A 20984-nucleotide genomic window follows, 5' to 3' on the forward strand; every position below is an offset into this window, starting at 1 on the left:
CTGCTACAATTTAATATCCAAGCAGTGTTGCCAGATTGGGCTACAAGTAGCGAATTGGGCTACTTTTGAGAGCCCCGCGCTCAAAAATTTTTAATTTCGCTACTTGCTACTTTTTGGGCTAATTTAAAAGCAAGATGTGCTAATTTGGGCTATTAATGTTAAGAATGTACAATTGCGAGTTACATGAAAGTAACTAAGATATAAAAAACTGTAATTAATAATAATTGTAAATATTAATTAATACTAAATAATATTATTTAATAAATTAGTCCCAATTCAATGCAGAGTTTTCTTCCAAGCACAGAAACTTGTAAATATAAATACAAGATAATAGATAGATCGATAAATAAATAGACAACTTTCAAATATTGTACCAAGTAATGGCGAGAGGAAAAAACTAGACAGTATACATTACATTTGAAATTAATAATGGATGAATGGTAATAAATTGGTGTATGTTTGTATGTATACCAGACAAAGTCCATTGAATGGCAGAATTTGGCCATTTTGTCTAAAAACTTTTATATCTCATATTATTAATTATAACAGTAATCGAAAAAGTCATAGTTTGTATATACAAGAGATGAAACAGAGAGCCATGAGCTAGAGCGATGTGCTGAGTCCATAAGGAGGCCGAGCTTCCAGAAATACCTTCCTGTGATTGGCTGTTGCGGGGAATACCAACACACTTTTATGAATAAAATTTAAACTAAGAAATAGGTCCTTGTGCACAACAACAAGGTTGTTGTGAAAAAGAACAACAATTTCTGTTTTGCACCTGACACAAATCTCCATCTAACTGAATAATTTACTCGAATAAGAGGGTAGAGCAGCGTATCATTATTTGTGACAAGGCAACCCCCAATAATAATGTCACAAGTTAGGTAGCCAACCCATGTTTCTGTAACACCCGTTACATCCTGCAATAGTTTAATTATCACTTTGTTAACACTTTAAATAATTAACACTTCACTTTTTTTTTTAGGTAAATTAAAGTTGAAGCAGAATGTTATAAGCAAGGATGGTGTGCTGAATAAAGATGATTTATTAAGTGGATGGAGCCTTCAGCTGATCCCTTCCTGTGATTGGCTGTTGTGTGAATGTCAACAAAGAGTTTCTACCAATGATATGCCATTTATTATGCACCCCGTACATCTTGTGGGCGGAGCTTGGAACCTCCTACCCGAGCACAACAACCCGCCTTATGGGTTGCTGTTTGGCTATTTATAGTGCGTTGGAAAAGCAACAGATGGCGTTAGTTGTATTTTGTGGGGTAATTTGTTATAAGTGTAATTTGATGTCAACAGATGGCGTAAGCTGTATCTTATGGCTACTGTTGACCAGCCAGTTGATAGTGTTCTCTTCTGCCGACAGATGGCATCAGCTGTGTTATTATTATTTTAATAATATTATTACGTTAATAATAATGTATTGTTATTACTTTAAACACTGATCTATACGTCTGGTAGCTTATAATAAGGTTTTATACCTTGCTGGTATTAGGTAACTAGAATTCTGCAAGTACTTTTTTTTATCTACTGTTGAGGATATGTAAGACAAATGTAAGGTTTTGAGGCTAAGTAACGAAGATAGTTACAAGATACGAGCCAGATGGTATTGAGATTGCAAAAGGAATTATGATAAGAACTTAAGCCAAAAAATCAATGCATAAATGTTCGCAAATATGAGACTGGGATTTATTTCTCGAAAAGTTAGCAATAAAATACGCTTTCTAATTCTTTATTTTTTAAATTAAGACCAGGGATTCTGTCTAACGAAACTGCAAGCTAAAACACCGTTATCCTATAATGTTCATCTGTAACTTGACCCTAAATACTCGTTTATTAAACGAATTTATTGTACGAGTTCATTAGGAATCAACGTTGTTGAAGGCAGAGTTTCCAACAAATACCTTCCTGTGATTGGCTGTTGCGGGGAATACCAACACTCTTTTATGAATAAAATTTAAACTAAGAAATAGGTCCTTGTGCACAACAACAAGGTTGTTGTGAAAAAGAACAACAATTTCTGTTTTGCACCTGACACAAATCTCCATCTAACTGAATAATTTACTCGAATAAGAGGGTAGAGCAGCGTATCATTATTTGTGTCAAGGCAACCCCCAATAATAATGTCACAAGTTAGGTAGCCAGCCCATGTTTCTGTAACACCCGTTACATCCTGCAATAGTTTAATTATCACTTTGTTAACACTTTAAATAATTAACACTTCACTTTTTTTTTTTAGGTAAATTAAAGTTGAAGCAGAATGTTATAAGCAAGGATGGTGTGCTGAATAAAGATGATTTATTAAGTGGATGGAGCCTTCAGCTGATCCCTTCCTGTGATTGGCTGTTGTGTGAATGTCAACAAAGAGTTTCTACCAATGATATGCCATTTATTATGCACCCCGTACATCTTGTGGGCGGAGCTTGGAACCTCCTACCCGAGCACAACAACCCGCCTTATGGGTTGCTGTTTGGCTATTTATAGTGCGTTGGAAAAGCAACAGATGGCGTTAGTTGTATTTTGTGGGGTAATTTGTTATAAGTGTAATTTGATGTCAACAGATGGCGTAAGCTGTATCTTATGGCTACTGTTGACCAGCCAGTTGATAGTGTTCTCTTCTGCCGACAGATGGCATCAGCTGTGTTATTATTATTTTAATAATATTATTACGTTAATAATAATGTATTGTTATTACTTTAAACACTGATCTATACGTCTGGTAGCTTATAATAAGGTTTTATACCTTGCTGGTATTAGGTAACTAGAATTCTGCAAGTACTTTTTTTTATCTACTGTTGAGGATATGTAAGACAAATGTAAGGTTTTGAGGCTAAGTAACGAAGATAGTTACAAGATACGAGCCAGATGGTATTGAGATTGCAAAAGGAATTATGATAAGAACTTAAGCCAAAAAATCAATGCATAAATGTTCGCAAATATGAGACTGGGATTTATTTCTCGAAAAGTTAGCAATAAAATACGCTTTCTAATTCTTTATTTTTTAAATTAAGACCAGGGATTCTGTCTAACGAAACTGCAAGCTAAAACACCGTTATCCTATAATGTTCATCTGTAACTTGACCCTAAATACTCGTTTATTAAACGAATTTATTGTACGAGTTCATTAGGAATCAACGTTGTTGAAGGCAGAGTTTCCAACAAATACCTTCCTGTGATTGGCTGTTGCGGGGAATACCAACACTCTTTTATGAATAAAATTTAAACTAAGAAATAGGTCCTTGTGCACAACAACAAGGTTGTTGTGAAAAAGAACAACAATTTCTATTTTGCACCTGACAGAAATCTCCATCTAACTGAATAATTTACTGGAATAAGAGGGCAGAGCAGCGTATCATTATTTGTGTCAAGGCAACCCCCAATAATGACGTCACAAGTTAGGTAGCCAGCCCATTTTATATAACATCTGTTATATCCTGCAATATTTAATTATCACTTCATTAACACTTTAAATAATTAACACTTCACTTTTTTAGGTAAATTAAAGTTAAAGCAGAATTCCATAAGCAGGACTGGTGGGCTGAACTAAGATGATTTACTAAGTGGATGGCACCTATACCTGATCCCTTCCTGTGATTGGCTGTTGCGGGGAATGCCAACGCTTATATGAATAAAATGCAAAATAAGAAATACGTCCTTTTGCTCTATAACCTTGTTGTTGTTGTTGTACAAAATAAACAACAATTTCTGTTTTATACAAGACAAATTTCCATCTAACTGAATAATGTAGAGCAATAAGAGGGCGGAGGCATTGTATCGCCGATATTATTTGTGTGAGGCAACACCCACTGATGACGTCACAAGTCAGGTAGCCAGCCCATGTTTCTGTAACACTCGTTACATCCTGCAGTATTTAATTATCACTATATTAATATTTTTAAATACTTAACATTTCACTTTTTAGGTAGATTAAAGTTGAAGCAGAATGTCATAAGCAAGGATGGTGAGCTGAATAAAGATGATTTATTAAGTGGATGGAGCCTTTAGCTGATCCCTTCCTGTGATTGGCTGTTGTGTGAATGTCAACAAAGAGTTTCTACCAATGATATGCCATTTATTATGCACACCATACCATCTGTGGGCGGAGCTTGGAACCTCCTACCCGAGCACAACAACCCACCTTATGGGTTGCTGTTTGGCTATTTGTAGTGCGTTGGAAAAAAACTAGATGGCGTTAGTGGTATTTTATGGGGTAATTTGTTATAAGTGTAATTTGATGTCAACAGATGGCGTAAGCTGTACCTTATGGCCACTGTTGACCAGCCAGTTGATAGTGTTCTCTTCTGCCGACAGATGGCATCAGCTGTGTTATTATTACTTCCGAATTCGCTTTAAACACTGATCTACAAATCCCTTGGCTTATGATAAGGTTTTATACCATTTATGATAAGTATTAGATAACTGGAGTTCTGCAATTACTTTTATTTATCAACTGTTGAGGATATCATCATATAATGTCTGGTTAGGACGTACTGCTCTCGATTGATGAAGATTAAGCCACCCAAGAGGTGGCACGGGCATGAGTAGCCCGTAAATACTGCTCTCGTAATATTATTCAGGGGAGTGGGGGAACTATCAAGTGAAAGCGCCAAGCCATTACGACTATATAGCACTCGGACGGGATCAGGCTCCGGATTTGAGATGGAACGGGGGAAAGGAATGGTGCCCAACCTCTTGGGCGGTCGGGGATTGAACGCGGACCTGTAGGAAACGAGACCGTCCAGCTCTAAGTGGTTAAGCGTAATATTATTAAAACAACAATTTATGCATATAATAACAGCATTTCACACTAAAAATACTTGGATATATTGAAATTTGGTAGTGAATTCCAATCTAGGAATCTCCTATGACTAAACTGTACTTTTTAATCATTTTTATGTACTTAATATTAAATTATTACGTACTTACTATAATAATTAAATAAATTATTTTATTTAATATTTAAATTAAATGATAAAATAATAGGTAATAATAAATCATTGTGTAGGGGGACAGGCAGCCAGTGTATATATACATGTTAGGCTTATACCAAGGTGCCACAAAGGTGCCAAATTGGGTGCTGCCGGGGCGGGCCCAAGGGCTGCTGGCGGCCCTGGCCAGGCTGAACTTCCGCGCCCTTATAATCACCATTGTTTAATGATTTTCATAGGGAGAAACAAATGAGGTTCATTTTCTGGCGAAAATAAACCTCATACTCTCTGACCAAACTAAATTCCAAAGGGTAACGAAGGACACTACAGCCAAATTGAAAACAAAGGTAAACAGATTGATCGAAACTGTGAACGCCAAGAAATCTGGACTTCACCTGCCAAAGATTATTGGGGAATACAAACCTGGGTATGTGTATGGAAATGTCAAGACACACAAGCCTGGAAACCCACTTCGGCCAATCATCAGCCAGATACCCACGCCCACGTACAGACTGGCGAAGCGACTCAACGGCTTGCTGACTCCTTATGTACCTTGTGCTTTCAGCCTGAAGTCTCCAAAGGAATTTGTTGACTTACTGCAGGGAATACGGACCACAAGGATAAGAGCCTCGTTGAATGTAGAATCACTGTTTACCAACGTACCTGTGGATGAAACAATCGGGATGATAGCGGACAGTGTGTATCGTGATCCGGCCTGTACTCCTCTTGACATACCAGAAAACATTCTAAGGAAACTACTACTAGCTTGTACTAAAGAGGCACCCTTCTTGAGCCCAGATGGGCACATGTATAAGCAAGTAGATGGGGTCGCCATGGGTTCTCCCCTAGGTGTCCTATTTGCGAACTTCTACATGGGTACCATTGAACAGGTCTTAGTTGACATGAATTTGAAACCTGCCATATACTGCAGGTATGTTGACGACATTTTTAAACAGGTACCTGATGTCAGACGTCTGCAAGAGCTGAAGGAGGCATTCGAGCGGAATTCTGTGTTGAGTTTCACTTAAAAGATGGAGAAGGATGGGAAGCTTCCCTTTCTAGATGTAACAGTCATGGAAAGGAGCGAAGGTTTCCACACTGCAGTCTATACTAAGGAAACAAACATAGGAATGCACCTCAATGCCAATAGTGACTGTCTAGACAGGTATAAGAGGAGTATTGTCAACGCTTACGTCGACCGTGCTCTCAGCCACAGCTCAGGATGGAAGCAAGTCGATGAAGAACTCTGTAGGGTAAGGCAGGTCCTAGTCAACAACGGCTTCTCCAATGGTTTCGTTGAAGACATCATAAAAAGGAAGGTGAAACGCCATGCAACCTCTGAAGAGTCAACTAACACAACATCTATACCCCCTATTAGACTATTTTACAGGAACTTCTTTTCCACAGCTCTTAAAACGGAGGAAAGGGTCCTGAAAGATACTGTTGATAGGAACGTTATCCCTACAGACAAAAATCAGAAGATAAAATTGACGGTTTACTATAAAACCAAAAAAACGGCCAACCTACTCATGAAAAACTCTCCAGACACAAAGCAGAACGCTTTAAAAGAGACCAACGTCGTCTATGCCTTCAAATGCCCTCTTGGGGATTGTAAGCCTCAAAAAAGTCAGTATATAGGCAAGACAACATCTCTTTCCAGGCGATTAACAATGCATAAGCAACAGGGGCTCCATTAAGGAACATATAATCTCTTCCCACAACCAGACCATCACCAGAGAAGTCTTAACAAACAACACAGAAATCATCGATAGATACAGCGATAGCAGGCGGCTTGACATCTGCGAGGCACTACACATAAAAAAGTCAACACCAGCAATCAACAGCCAATTAATGCACAACTATATTCTACCCACTTCAAGACTCCGTACCAATATAGAAGCATCAAGAGGAAGTATGGGCCAATAGGCCCTTTGCAGTTACTTCCGTTCTTCCCTCTCATTTATCCAATTTATACCCATTGTTCCGTGTTCTGTCTTGTGTTGGTCAAAAGTTTGTTCACCTCATCCAAAACTGTTGCAACATATCACCTCACCCAAATGCGAGTATATAAGACAAGATGTTCAGTGTTTGCATTAGTAAAACTATGTTTAGTGTTTTCAGGTTACAGTTGTGTGTGTGTGTAAACTAAAGTCTTTGAAAATGTAATAAGTTATTACGAAACGCGTTCAAGCGTCGCGTCAGACTAGAAATAAAAATGAATTTTGGAGAATTGATTTTTCAATTACTATCGACAGTAAAAACAAACATAAGAAATATTGAGAAAATTCGTTTATTGAGAATTATTGAGAAATTGAAATTATTGAGAATTATTATATATATATAATATGTGTGTGTGTATGTGCAGAAATAATATTAATAAAACAATTAACATCGTGTAGTGTACTCTATATATCAAAATATATTACTTTGAAATCCATATCATTCACTAACAAAAATTGGGCTACTCTTATTACAAATTCGCTACTTTTAGACTGTCAGCTCGCTACTTTCATCAATTTAGATCTGGCAACCGTGTATCCAAGTAGATAAAATCATCAGGGATGAAAGGGGGGATCTGTGACAAGCCGCCGGCTTCGTGTTCCGGTCGAGGCCCTTATGGAGATAGTGGCCTTCGGCGAAATTCAGGTAGGTATAATATCCTTATCTAGACGGTGTTCAAGGATACAGCACAAAGCATACTTCAGACTTATGTCAAACTTTGATCAGCAGGAAAGCAACGACAGCCTAGTTACAGCAGTAAATATAAAAAACTTTAGTTTATTAATGCGGTATCTTCGTTATCTAAAAGAACATTAGGGTTCCTGAGACATAACGTGCCTCTGAAACGCATCCACAACCTCACACAAGACGGGTATGGTACATAATAAATGAACTAAAGAAACTGAAAAAACTACCGTGGCATGTGAAATATGCAAGGCTTAATTATTTCAAGTCATGGGGAGGAGGAGTTTATCAGCGTGAGCGCATAACATCCGTCATTGGACCATTACTGCCAGCCTCCGGCCGTAGTTACTAGCAGTAATAGCTGGACTTTGTACAGGTGTACTTTTTACGTGGGTGAATATATATGTGACCGCTGACTCCACTGCCACAGCCACTGCAGGAAGCCTCGTGCACTGTGGGACGCAATACAACGGGTTCACACACGTGAGATTCACACGTTTTTTCAATGAACGAAAGAATTATGTTACACATTTTTTGATAGCCCCCAATGTCTAAATCTCTGATTAGCCCTGCATGAAGGCTTCACATAAAATTTGTGATTGAATCTCACTGTAATGACATACCTTATGTTAACCAAACCACACACTAGAAAGTGAAGGGACGACGACAACGACTTGAGAATGGTCCAGGACGGACCGAAACGTCGTCGTCCCTTCACTTTCTAGTGTGTGGTTTTGGTCAACATATTTCAGCCACGCTATTGTGACTCCTTATCTGCATACCTTATGTTACATCGTTCATTTCATGAAAGGTACGAGAGGAAAACACAGCCTGAAGTATGAAGGAGCGGACCTTGAGTGGTGCGGTAGTGTTGGCTCTGATGATGATGGTCGGTGCTGCAGGGTCCAGCAGGCCGCCCAACATCGTAGTCTTCCTGGCCGACGACCTGGGCATCGGGGACCTGGGCTGCTACGGTAACACCACCATCAATACTCCCAACATCGACAGGTGTGTAACTTTGTGCTCGCTAACACACCCATGAACTTGTAGTACTTTGTATTTTTTTTTTTTTAACTCGTAACATCATGTTTAAGCTTGACAATTAATCCATTGTCTGCACGGAAATATGCTTTTAAGTAACAACGCCGTGTGTTAGACGGTTTTGCAGTTAGCTTTGCCTTTTAATAGAGGTAGATCCCGATTGTTACCGATATTAAGAAGGAAAAACAAAAATAAAGTGATAACGCGTTATAAATTTTTGTGGATAAAGAAATCAAATCAAATCAAATGTTTATTCAGGTAAAAGTACATATATAGAGGATTAGGCACAAACATAATGTTGGATTTATAGATAGAGCTAGTACATACAATACCTAAAGCCACTAGTACGCATAGCGTTTCGGGCAAAGATTGCGTCACTTGAAAGAGATTCTCAGAAAATATACAATTCATCTCTCCCATAAGAGACAACAACGGCACTTCTCAACACGGTGGAAGATTACCTCTTCAAGTTCAAGTATGTTTATTGAGACAAAAAAGAAATACATCTCAAAGGGATAGAGTAGCTTAGGCTATTTCTACCCCCCCCCCCCTCACCCGGTACCTCTTCTCAAATTATTATCCCTCCCTTCCCACCCAAGAGGATGATCAAAGACCAACCTATGCTTAGACTTGAAGTTAAGTACGTAATGTCTTAAAAAAGACTAATTCTGTGCTCACAGATAGCTCCCTCTCTCAAACCATTTACACAGGGGGAAATTGATGGTTCTCTACACGACTAATTTGGCACTATTACTCATAGGATGGGTATTGCGTACTCTTCCATGTATATGAGGTGCACAACCACTCACATAATGGGTATGGGGGGCCACTATCACACACAGGATGAGCATGGGGTGCATAATTAACTAAATTAACCAGATATAATTCCTGTTGTCAGGGACAGGAAACCTGTACTTAGGATTATCGAGATCTTCCTAGACCAGTTACTGTCCTTCCCCAGGATGCAGCCCACAACAGTTGCCTAACTCCCGGGTACCTATTTACTGCCAGGTGAACAGAGGCATTAGGTAAAAGGATGTGCCCAACGGTTTCTATCCAGCCCGGGGACTAAACCCGGGCCCTTCGGTTGTGAGCTGAGAAGGTATATAACACTTGGAAATATTACAAAATAAAGCACCAAGAAGTCACATTAACGTGATGATCAATTTGAAAATCAGTAGGTTTGAGGCCTATTTACCTGATAACTATGCAAAAGATTAAATAATAATCTTGATAAATATTGCTTAACTTTGTTAAGACTTGATAAGATTTAACTGACATTGATAATGAATGTTATATACAGAAAATAATTATGGATTAAGATAAACAACTACTTAATAGCCTCTTGCGTTATAATTGGGCGTTCGCCGAAGGCGTAACCATCAACAGCTGTAAATAAGAATGATTAATGACAATCGCCCTAATTGGCCAGTCAAGTAAAAGTGAAGGCGTGTACTTGCGAGTACTCAGGGTACAGGTTCGAATCCTCCTCATCGTTCCTATTATAGATAATAGTAAAAAATAATCATACATGGCTGATAAGATATGACATATCAGTACAGGAGCACTTAGTGATAGTCGGGCACACATGGGTAGTGCTTAGTGATAGTCGGGTACACCTGGGTAGTGCTTAGTGATAGTCGGGTACACCTGGGTAGTGCTTAGTGATAGTCGGGTACAGCCGGGTAGTGCTTAGTGATAGTCGGGTACACCCGGGTAGTGCTTAGTGATAGTCGGGTACACCCGGGTAGTGCTTAGTGATAGTCGGGTACACCCGGGTAGTGCTTAGTGATAGTCGGGTACACCCGGGTAGTGCTTAGTGATAGTCGGGTACACCCGGGTAGTGCTTAGTGATAGTCGGGTACACCCGGGTAGTGCTTAGTGATAGTCGGGTACACCCGGGTAGTGCTTAGTGATAGTCGGGTACACCCGGGTAGTGCTTAGTGATAGTCGGGTACACCCGGGTAGTGCTTAGTGATAGTCGGGTACACCCGGGTAGTGCTTAGTGATAGTCGGGTACACCCGGGTAGTGCTTAGTGATAGTCGGGTACACCCGGGTAGTGCTTAGTGATAGTCGGGTACACCCGGGTAGTGCTTAGTGATAGTCGGGTACACCCGGGAAGTGCTTAGTGATAGTCGGGTACACCCGGGTAGTGCTTAGTGATAGTCGGGTACACCCGGGTAGTGCTTAGTGATAGTCGGGTACACCCGGGTAGTGCTTAGTGATAGTCGGGTACACCCGGGTAGTGCTTAGTGATAGTCGGGTACACCTGGGTAGTGCTTAGTGATAGTCGGGTATGCAACTATCCGTCTGAAGAAGAAGATAGCTGGGAAGCACTTAGTTCAACCCGTTCTCCTGAACATCGCATTTTGACGTATAACTTCCCAAGGCCAAAATGTAGCCAAGATTGACTATGTAATACATCAGTTATACAATGTTTGTGATGTACTATAACCGGAGCTTGTAAAAGCATCTTATTTATTTATTTATTTATATACAAGAAGGTACATTGGGTTTATGAGAGTACATAGCGTGATGTGTTTACATTCTTGTAAAGCCACTAGTACGCACAGCGTTTCGGGCAGGTCCTTTATCTAACATAATTTTTTAACTAGGTAACTTCTAGCAAAATTTATAAAATGCAGAGGATACCCACAAATTAGGAAAAAGATATACAAATATGCCCCAAGACTCGTTCCTGAACTGAGGGGCATGAGCTACAAGGAAAGACTGAGAAACTAGACCTCATCACACTGGAGGAGACGCGGCATAGTTGTCATGACAACGACATATATGGTTATAGCGGAATATATGAAGCTGATGAATAAGTAATGTCCAAAGCTAAGCTACAGCAAACAAGTCAACTCGGACGTCAGAAAGAACTCGACATGTAAATATTAGACCAGCATTGAATATGAATGAATATGAGTTATAACATTGAAGTAATAAATGTTAGAGTGGCGGAGCTTAGGAGCTATGCTCGACCCAGCAAGCCATTCTGAGTACAGGACCTGTGTGTCCCTACAGGTTAGCGGCGGAAGGGGTAAAGTTGACCCACCACCTGGCGGCCGCCCCATTCTGCACCCCCAGTCGCGCCGCCATGCTCACCGGCCGCTACCCTGCACGCTACGGTAAGTTACGGGCTCACTGGGGCTACATGGACACTTCGTTCTGAGTAGCTAAATCTAAAACATCAACAACAGCTACAGTAAGGCTTACATACTGTAGTTGTATATTACATGCAAGGGGGGGGGGGGGTAGGTGTATGATACATGTTATAGGTGTGTTACTTGTTACACGTGTATGTTACATGTTATAGGTGTATGTTACTTGTTATAGGTATATGTTACATGGTGTAGGTGTGTGTAACATGGTGTATGTGTATGTAAGATGATGTATGTGCATGTAACATGGTATATGTATCACCGTGTAGGTGTATGTAACATGGTGTAGGTGTATGTAACACGGAGTTGGTGTATATGTATGTTACATGGTGTGGGGTGTATGCTACATACACTATGTAGGTATGTTATACATGGTGTATATGTATGTTATACATGGTGTAGGTGTACGTAACATGGTGTAGGTATATGTAACAATAATTATATTTAAGCTCTTAATGTTTAGCATTGTTTACCCCATCAAACCTTTACAGATTTTAACTGAATTATTTAAGTTATGTCCGGACCCTCTGTATCATGTTCTCAATATTTTTAAATAAAAACATTATTATTATTATTATTTTTATTATTATTTATATGATACATGATGTAAGTGCACGTCATATGATCTATTTGTTACGTTATGTAGGTGTAGGTTGTTTTATACAGTAAAGCCGCATGTCGATAAAGGTATACATTGATATCTGTTCCTGTATATGTTCCATGTAGTAAATTAATATTACATTCAATCACGGAAGCTTAAAAATTTCTGTGTATTTGAATTTTCTATGTTTATTATGCACGCCCATACTCATCCCTTGGGCGGTAGTGGAAAAGGTTAGAGAGGCGTTTGATAGGCTTGGGAACTGAACCCCATAGCCCATATCTGTGTATAATATGTATCTGTTTTTCTCCCTCCTGTTCCACTGCCCTATCCTTCCCCCTTCCTTGCTCTTCTACCCCTTCTCCTTCCCCGTCCGCAGGTCTGGTGAGTCGAACGCCCGAGGTGTCCCCAGTGATCGTCCACGTGGCCAGCAAGGTGGCGCTGCCCCTCGACGAGGTGACGCTGGCCTCCGCCCTCGCCTCAGCCAATTACACCACGGCTCTTGTTGGTCAGTTTCATTCTCTTCTATAATATCCACGGCTCTTGTTGGTCAGTTCTACTCCCTTCTACAACAACTACGCCTCTTGTTTGTCAGGTCTACCCTCTTCTACAACAAGCACGGTTCTTGTTGGTCAGTTCTGCTCTCTTGTCCCGCAACATTTAGCCAATTGCTGCCTTTCCTGAACCATCCTCTCATCTTATTGTTAAACCGTGCTATATATAACGTCTTACTGTCTTATAATAACACAGGAGTAAATGGAAGTGCGGAAGCCTATGTACCACGCTAGGCTGCCTCTCTTGATAACCAATTTGATTTCACTCAAGTCTGCCAAACCAATGCTTGAGATGTTTCAGTTAATATTGAAATGTTCTAATTAACATGCAAGGTTCCAATTAATGTTAAAATGGTTTAATTTGTATTGAACTTTTTAAATTAATATTGCCCCTATGAGGCTACTTGTGTGCTTGTTTCTCATATCTATAATTCTGTGCTTGTATCTGCGTTCACATGTTTCTACATAAGTCTAAACTTTTTCAGTTTCATTACATTTATTTCAAGTTCAATTTTTTATATTTGCATAGTTTATTTACATACTTTCTATTAATACCCCATTCAACTATGCGTAAGACACGGCTACACTCAGAGCTACACGGCTACACACAGAGCTACATGGCTACACACAGAGCTACACAGCTACACTCAGAGTTACACGGCTACACACAGAGCTACACGGCTACACTCAAAGCTACACGACTATACTTAGAGCTACACTCAGAGCTTCAAAGCTACACATACCCCATTAGCGCCAGGCTGGAGAACGCAGCGCCAGCTTGAAGCCTCATCTCGAGAAACATAAGGAGACGTGAACAGATTCAAAGGCTTGCGTACTAGAACCAAGAAGAACATGATATGAGAATAGGTTCAGGAGACTTGCATCACTAAAACAAGAGCTAGAAAAGATTCAGCTGAAAACATATAATGTACAGTATGTAGGGGCACAGACACAATAGACAACGATAATACTTTTAAACAGAAAGGAAACAGTAGAGAGATATAAATTATAGATCCAGAACACCCATACGGATGAATGGAAACATTTTTGCTTAAGGGTTTTAAGTTTAATGAATTAGATGGTGAAGCGGCAGAAGCTAACTCTGTACATACCTTCCACAGTAGATGTGTCAGTTGGCAAGGGGGTGTTGTGATTCAGATGATCAATATATTGAAAGGCAGAGTAACCTAGGTAATAAGCACATACACAATAAAGCCGACCTTAATGGGCTCCAATACACAACTTTTATACCCTTCAACTACACCATTCCTCCCAACCCCCCAACCCCAAGAACTATATTAACCAGGCAGTGTTTACCAGGCAAGTGGCATCTGGGGATGTACTGTGGCTGGCTGGGGCGCTCTTGCCCAGGACCCCTCAACCACGGCTTCCAGTCCTTCTTCGGCATCCCTGTCACCCTCTTCATGGAATTCCGAGGACAACACCAATTCTGGAGGTTCCCGCTAGACGAAACGAAGTTCCAGGTGAGACATACGTATTGTAAAATGAGAGGTGTCTATCCTTGTTACATAAGTGGATAGGCTACTCCCATTTGTCTACTAGACTAAGTCCCACGTAATCCTAATTGTGGTATGGTGGTGCAGGCCCTGGCTGTGACGTGGGTGGTGACCGCTGTGACTCTCCTGGTGGCGGCTAAGAACCGCACGGTGCGTCTTTCCATCCTCCTCACCTTCGCCTTCATCACCAACTTCCTCCTCTTCCTCGTCTGGTTCGCCTTCGCCCATGTTTCCCAGAACGTGGATTGTATCTGGAGCGTGAGTACTCTCTCAAACTACAGGCAGTAGGCCTATCACGTCCGTATAAATAATCAGGTACCTGTAGAGTTCCACAAACATGGCTATTTACTAATGTTTGATATGTATTTGAAGCATTTTTTTGTAATATTGGTTAAGGTAATTATTAGGTGAGAGCGCTAGGCCATTACGACTATATAGCACTTGGAAGGTACACGAGGATAAGGGTTTTGGATAGGACGGAGGGCAGGAATGATGCCCACCACTTGCAACCCGACCTACAAGAAGCGAGACAGTCGCTCTACCGTCCAGTCCAAGTGGTTGGGCTAGGTATGGTTTATCTTGTCCGTAGCAACTCTTTCGTTGTTATTCTACGCAAGAGGTCAATTAATAAAGACAAATACTAAATTGGATTAGGGAATGATTACTACAGATAATCAATACATTTTTGTCTTTTCCCTGTTTAAATTTAAATTTAGATGGGAAAAAACAAGCGCAGTAAATGTAGACACTTGTAAATTATTAAGTCTGGGAATTGAATGCGACATTAGATATCAACTCAGTAATGTACGTGTTAGTGAATCCAATTGTGAAAGCAATTTGAAATTTGTGACAATTAAAGCCTTAAAATTAACAGTCCTACAGATTGTATTAATGCACAATATATACTCAGAAAGATTGATTTGTATCTGTAAGTCATATAAATATAATTGGTGTTATTTTGCCTACCAATCTTGTGTTGGTGGACCTTGAATATAATGAGGCAGTAGGCTGTCTATGGAGTTGCACTATTGAGATTTCACTTGGTTATTGTTGTACATTTTTTATCACCATATTGCTGAATTTATATAAATTCTAAACAAATAAGAATTGAAAGGAGCATGGCTAAATACCCTAGTCTAGGAATCTCTCCTAGCAGGACAGATTAAGATCCATGAAGTACACATATGGATGAAGAGTATGAATAAGTATGAATTTAAATGTATATGCTCTACCTAAGGTCAAAAATTGTCGTACTAGAAAATGGTAGCGGCTCGCGAAATTGACATACTGTCCCATTTTCAGTTTTGGCTCCTCTGGTAGGTTAGGAGAGGTCACTAGTACGATAGTTTCTTGACGTTACGAGGATAGGCTGTTTAAGTAAGGGTTAAAGCTATCAAATCACTATAAAACTCATAAGAACCGATTCAAAGTAGACAATTGTAAATCTAAAAATGAAATAGATAAAAACTTGCATTACCTTGCCAAGTTTTAATAAAGAATAGAGAGATAGACGACTAACAAGGTCGCGGGACGACACATCTGCCGCAGGTGTCACCCTGGATGCACCAGTTCTTAAACTCCATGATCATGAAGAACGACGTGATGGTAGAGAGCCCCATACAGCTGGACGGTCTGTCGCAGCGCCTGGCGCAGGAGTCAAGGGAGTTCCTGGAGGCCCACGCCAGCGACCAGAACCCCTTCTTCCTCTTCCATTCCTTCCCACACGTCCACACGCCCATGTTCACGGCGCCCCACAGGGCAGGCGTCAGTAAACACGGCAGGTAGGAACTGTCTCCCACTGGGAAGAGTTTCAGTCACAAACAGATGGTTGGAGTGTGAGGTGTGTGGTTAACTGGTTGAGATGTGAGGGTGTCAGGAGTGTGTTGACGGGTGAGGAGCGAGAGAAACGTATTTTGATGTATGAGGTGTAAGTGTAACGTGAATGTCTTGACAGGTGCGATGTAAGAGGAACCTGTATTCACCTAGTTTGATTCACCTAGTTGTGCTTGCGGGGGTTGAGCTCTGCTCTTTGAGCCCTGTGTATGTTGTGTGTGCAGAGTGTGTTGACAGATGAGATACGAGAATAACGCAAGTGTGCTTACAGATAAGTATTGAATAACATTAGTGTGTGCAAGCGAATGTACGATAAGTGTACTGGCAGGCGATGACACCATAAGTGTGTTGTTGGCAGATGAACGTCTGCCATAGGTGTGCGCATGGGCAGGTGAGTGTCTCTTAAGTGTGTGGGCTTATAATACCATAAGTGTCTTGCACAGATACGGGGACAACGTAGAGGAGATGGATGAGAGTCTGGGCGTGGTTTTGGACGCCCTCAAACAGTATGGCCTCGAGGACAACACCATTGTGTACTTCACTTCAGACCAGGGCGCCCACCTCGAAGCCATAGACTCTGATGGCCAGCGCATCGGAGGCCACAATGGCCGCTTCAAGGGTCAGTACGCCTTCACAAACCTCTCCTTTTATATGTGTACAACCGTGCCTATCTTACATGTTACATTTGTAAGATACAATTATTTATCAAAAGATTGAACTGCAGCTCTTGGGTATTACACACAAGTTCTCAAAGTGGTGCTTTAGCTCCTGGGTCCCCCTCGTCAACGAGTCTAGAATGTACTCGGGTCTCGTCCAAGGGCTCTTGAAGTGCCGTTTTATCTCCTGGAACCCGCTTTAGCGCGCGGATATCAGAAGGACTCTCCCGTCAGCTCTCAGGGTACTTTCTTCAACTTGTTGGTCCTATTAATCAGCTGAAACTCTTCGTCCTTTGATGGGAAAACACATATCTTTGGCCGTCTATTCCTTATCTTCCCAGGCTTAACCTGATATGAGGTCCACTGCCATCCTGTGGGTAGTAGTGGATCCCCATACCCATCCTGTGGGTGGTAGTGGACCCCCCATGCCCATCCTGTGGGTGGTAGTGGACCCCATACCCATCCTGTGGGTGATAGTGGACCCTATATCAATCCTGTGGGTCGTAGTGAACCCCATACACATCCTGTGGGTGATAGCGCACCTCATACCAATCCTGTAGGTGGTAGTGGCCCCCATACCCATCCTGTGGGTGGTAGTGGACCCTATACCCATCATGTGGGTGGTAGTGGACCCTCATACACATCCTGTGGGTGGTAGTGGGCCCCCATACCCATCCTCTGGGTGATAGTGGACCCTATACCCATCATGTGGGTGATAGTGGACCCTATACCCATCCTGTGGGTGATAGTGGACCCCATAACCCATCCTGTGGGTGGTAGTGGACCCCATAACCCATCCTGCGGGAGGTAGTGGACCCCATAACCCATCCTGTGGGTGGTAGTGGACCCCATAACCCATCCTGCGGGTGGTAGTGGACCCCATAACCCATCCTGTGGGTGGTAGTGGACCCCATAACCCATCCTGCGGGAGGTAGTGGACCCCATAACCCATCCTGTGGGTGGTAGTGGACCCCATAACCCATCCTGTGGGTGGTCGTGGACCCCATAACCCATCCTGTGGGTGGTAGTGGACCCCATAACCCATCCTGTGGGTGGTAGTGGACCCCATAACCCATCCTGTGGGTGGCAGTGGACCCCCATACCTATCTTGCGGGCGGTAGTGGTAAAGGTTACAAAGGAACATTTTGAGCTCTGGAACTGAACCGCAACATTCACATAGCTAAGTTACAGCCCTGACAAGCTAGTTACACAGTTTACACACGTCAGCAGTCTTTGGTGGCACAATGGCTTCAAGAACTAGACCACAACAAGCTGTAAACAAAGTAAATAACCAGCAATATCAGAGGTAAACTGGTGGGGTAAACTTAGTACAAGAGAGCGTAAATATTTAACATGTCCTCCTAAGGTAAACCCAAGCATGGGGTACTATGTATTATTCTAACAATGGTTAATAACAAAGAAAACGGTAATGATTGTGTTGTTGTCTTACGGATTTAGGCGGCAAGTGTCAGGGCGGGTCGGAGGGCGGGATCCGGGTCCCTGGGATCTTCCGGTGGCCGGGTCATCTGCCCAGGGGAGTGACCCTAGACACCCCTACTTCCCTCATGGACCTTCTCCCCACTGTCCTCTCCCTCGCTGGCCTACCCTCACTCCCACAACTGGTGCCTTCCGCTGTTGACAAGGTGAGTCCTGTACCAACTCTTCCCCCAACCACTTTCTCCCCGCCCCTCTCTTCCCCAATCACTATCTCCCCGCCCCTCTCTCCCTCAACCACTCTCTCCCCCGTCCCTATCTACTGATGTATATAATTTGCCAGTATATGCGTGGCTGTGTGAAAGTACATATTTTAGTATCACTACCCATTCTATCTTCTTGTGCTCACCTAGTTGTGTTTGCGAAGTTTGAGCTTCGTCTCTTTGGCCCCGCCTCTTAACTGTCAGCCGTTGTATATTATATGCCAAGTGACTGGGCAGTGGTCTTAAAGACCACCGAAAACTGATGGTCCACAAGATCACTATCCAGTCACCTATTCCAGTGACCTATTCTAGTGTGTGTGTATGAAACAGGAACTGGACGGGGAGGACATCTCTGAACTGCTGACATCTGGGATGCCCCGGGAAGCTCCAAGAATCTTTCTCCACCACTGTGGACAAGATATACACGCCGTCAGACTTGTTACAGGTGACACACATTATATACAACTCTTCACTGTATGAGGTGTAAGTAGCCACTAATAATTGATTAGTGGCCTGAGCCACTAATCAATTTCCTGAGCTACTAATCATTGATGGGAGCGGGTAATTAGATCCCTTAACACGGTGTTTGGTGTCCATCTGATCCTTATTGTGAGAACTGCACAGCCCCGCTTACAGCTGTGCAGCTCCTTGTAGAATGTCCTGATTTTCAGGATGATTGTAAATCCTGCTTTCCCAATATTCCCACGAATCACTTGTCCCTCAATAAAAAGGAAAACCCAATGCCTTTGACGTCACTTGTCTTGTGTCTTTTACTCTCGTATTGGCATCCTGAGTGACAATTAAGACTGAATATCCAGCGACACACTCACGGTGTTAATAGTCTTCCAGGCTTAGTGTCTACCTTTCATGATTACTCATCCAGTCTTGATCTCCCCGCAGAGGATCACGTGTACAAGATGTACAATGTGAAGCACAATTGGTACCCGGGAAGCACACAGTGTGGCTGGGGATACGACGTGGCGTGTTACTGCTCTGGCGACGGCAATGTCACCGACCTCACACACCAGCCAGAGCTCTGGGACCTCGTCACCGACCCCTACGAGGACGGCCAGCCCATCAGCGCCCACACCCAGGAGTGAGTCCCCACGATTTGTTTCTCATTCAACCCCCCCAAAGTTCATGTTTTGTCATTGATCGTCGTGGGGAAAGTTATTATTTCTCATAGCTCTCCGTGTAAAGTTGATGTTACCCATTCTCGCCATGTCAGTGTTCACGTATCTCATACAATGTTCAAGTAACTCATACCGAAACATTTATATCATGACTTTGTTTCTTCAGGTATCGTGACGTTGTGCGGACGCTGCGGGAGTACCTGGAGCAGTGGGAGGAGAGGGTCCAGTACGCTCCCTCTCAGCTGGGCAGCAAACCATATGTTATGTGGAGGCCCTGGCTCCAGCCTCATTGATGCTGAGCTTGTCAAGACTCTACATACTATATCATACTGTACACCCGTCTACACCCACTGTCCTGCCCTGTACACCCGTCCACACCCACCGTCCTACCCTGTACACCCGTCCACACCCACTGTCTTGTACACCCGTCTACACCCACCGTCCTGCCCTGTACACCCGTCCACACCCACCGTCCTGTCTTGTACACCCGTCTACACCCACTGTCCTGTCCTGTACACCCGTCCACACCCACCGTCCTGTACATACCTCACGCACGATCCTGCCCTCTCCCATCGCTGGCAGAGACGCAGGACGGAGAAGAAAGGTGATCCTATAGACCATTTGGAGACAAGACTTAGATTCACAGAAGAATGAGCATGTTAGAGCATGTTAGAGTCTTTGAGAGAATGTACCAATTAATCAACAACACCTGTAATGATAACCTTTTGTACTTTCTTATATTTAAATAAATATATGAGTTTTCACAAATAAAAGAGAATGAGACGTTGGTGTAAAATCTCTGGCAAGGATCCAGCCCGTCCTCTCGACATGAAATTGAAATAGAAATAAGTTTATTGAGGTAAAATACACACAAAGGGATGAGGTAGCTCAAGCTATTCTCACCCCGTTCAGTACATCGTGTTAATACATACATAGACATACATCACAAACAATAAACATATTACCAAACATTCTGAGAGATAAACATCTACATTTCCTATCTCGACTTGTCTCAACGGAGTGAAAAATGGTGTACTAAAACGCTCTATTTAATTTAATCTAACCTAACCTAACCGATGAACCACGTACAAAAAACGTGAACTTTAATGAGTTGTGTGAAGATAATAAATTTATTACGCGTTGTGATTTTAGTTTTTTTTTATTTT

The 20984-nt window shown here is 42.0% G+C and overlaps 1 protein-coding gene across 1 annotated transcript; it reads left to right on the forward strand.

Annotated features, from left to right (window-relative positions):
- The first annotated feature begins 7967 nt into the window (after positions 1–7967).
- On the forward strand, positions 7968–20964 carry LOC123773728 (arylsulfatase H). The gene is made up of 12 exons (XM_045767598.2): positions 7968–8104; positions 8433–8629; positions 11691–11794; positions 12808–12936; positions 14303–14466; positions 14587–14757; positions 16048–16280; positions 16776–16951; positions 18447–18631; positions 19016–19130; positions 19586–19781; positions 19985–20964. The coding sequence occupies exons 2-12, from the start codon at positions 8460–8462 to the stop codon at positions 20109–20111; spliced, it is 1770 nt and encodes a 589-aa protein (XP_045623554.2). The 5' UTR covers positions 7968–8104; positions 8433–8459; the 3' UTR covers positions 20112–20964.
- The last annotated feature ends 20 nt before the right edge of the window (positions 20965–20984 follow it).

Source organism: Procambarus clarkii, chromosome 72, assembly GCF_040958095.1.
Source record: "Procambarus clarkii isolate CNS0578487 chromosome 72, FALCON_Pclarkii_2.0, whole genome shotgun sequence".
Classification (NCBI taxonomy): domain Eukaryota; kingdom Metazoa; phylum Arthropoda; class Malacostraca; order Decapoda; family Cambaridae; genus Procambarus; species Procambarus clarkii.

Bases quoted from the DNA above. Each gene is read 5' to 3' on its own strand.
- LOC123773728 (XM_045767598.2), top strand. From the start codon at position 8,460: ATGAAGGAGCGGACCTTGAGTGGTGCGGTAGTGTTGGCTCTGATGATG. The intron at 14,467-14,586 runs GTGAGACATACG...ATGGTGGTGCAG, and splicing joins TAGACGAAACGAAGTTCCAG to GCCCTGGCTGTGACGTGGGT. The intron at 19,131-19,585 runs GTGACACACATT...ATCTCCCCGCAG, and splicing joins CGCCGTCAGACTTGTTACAG to AGGATCACGTGTACAAGATG.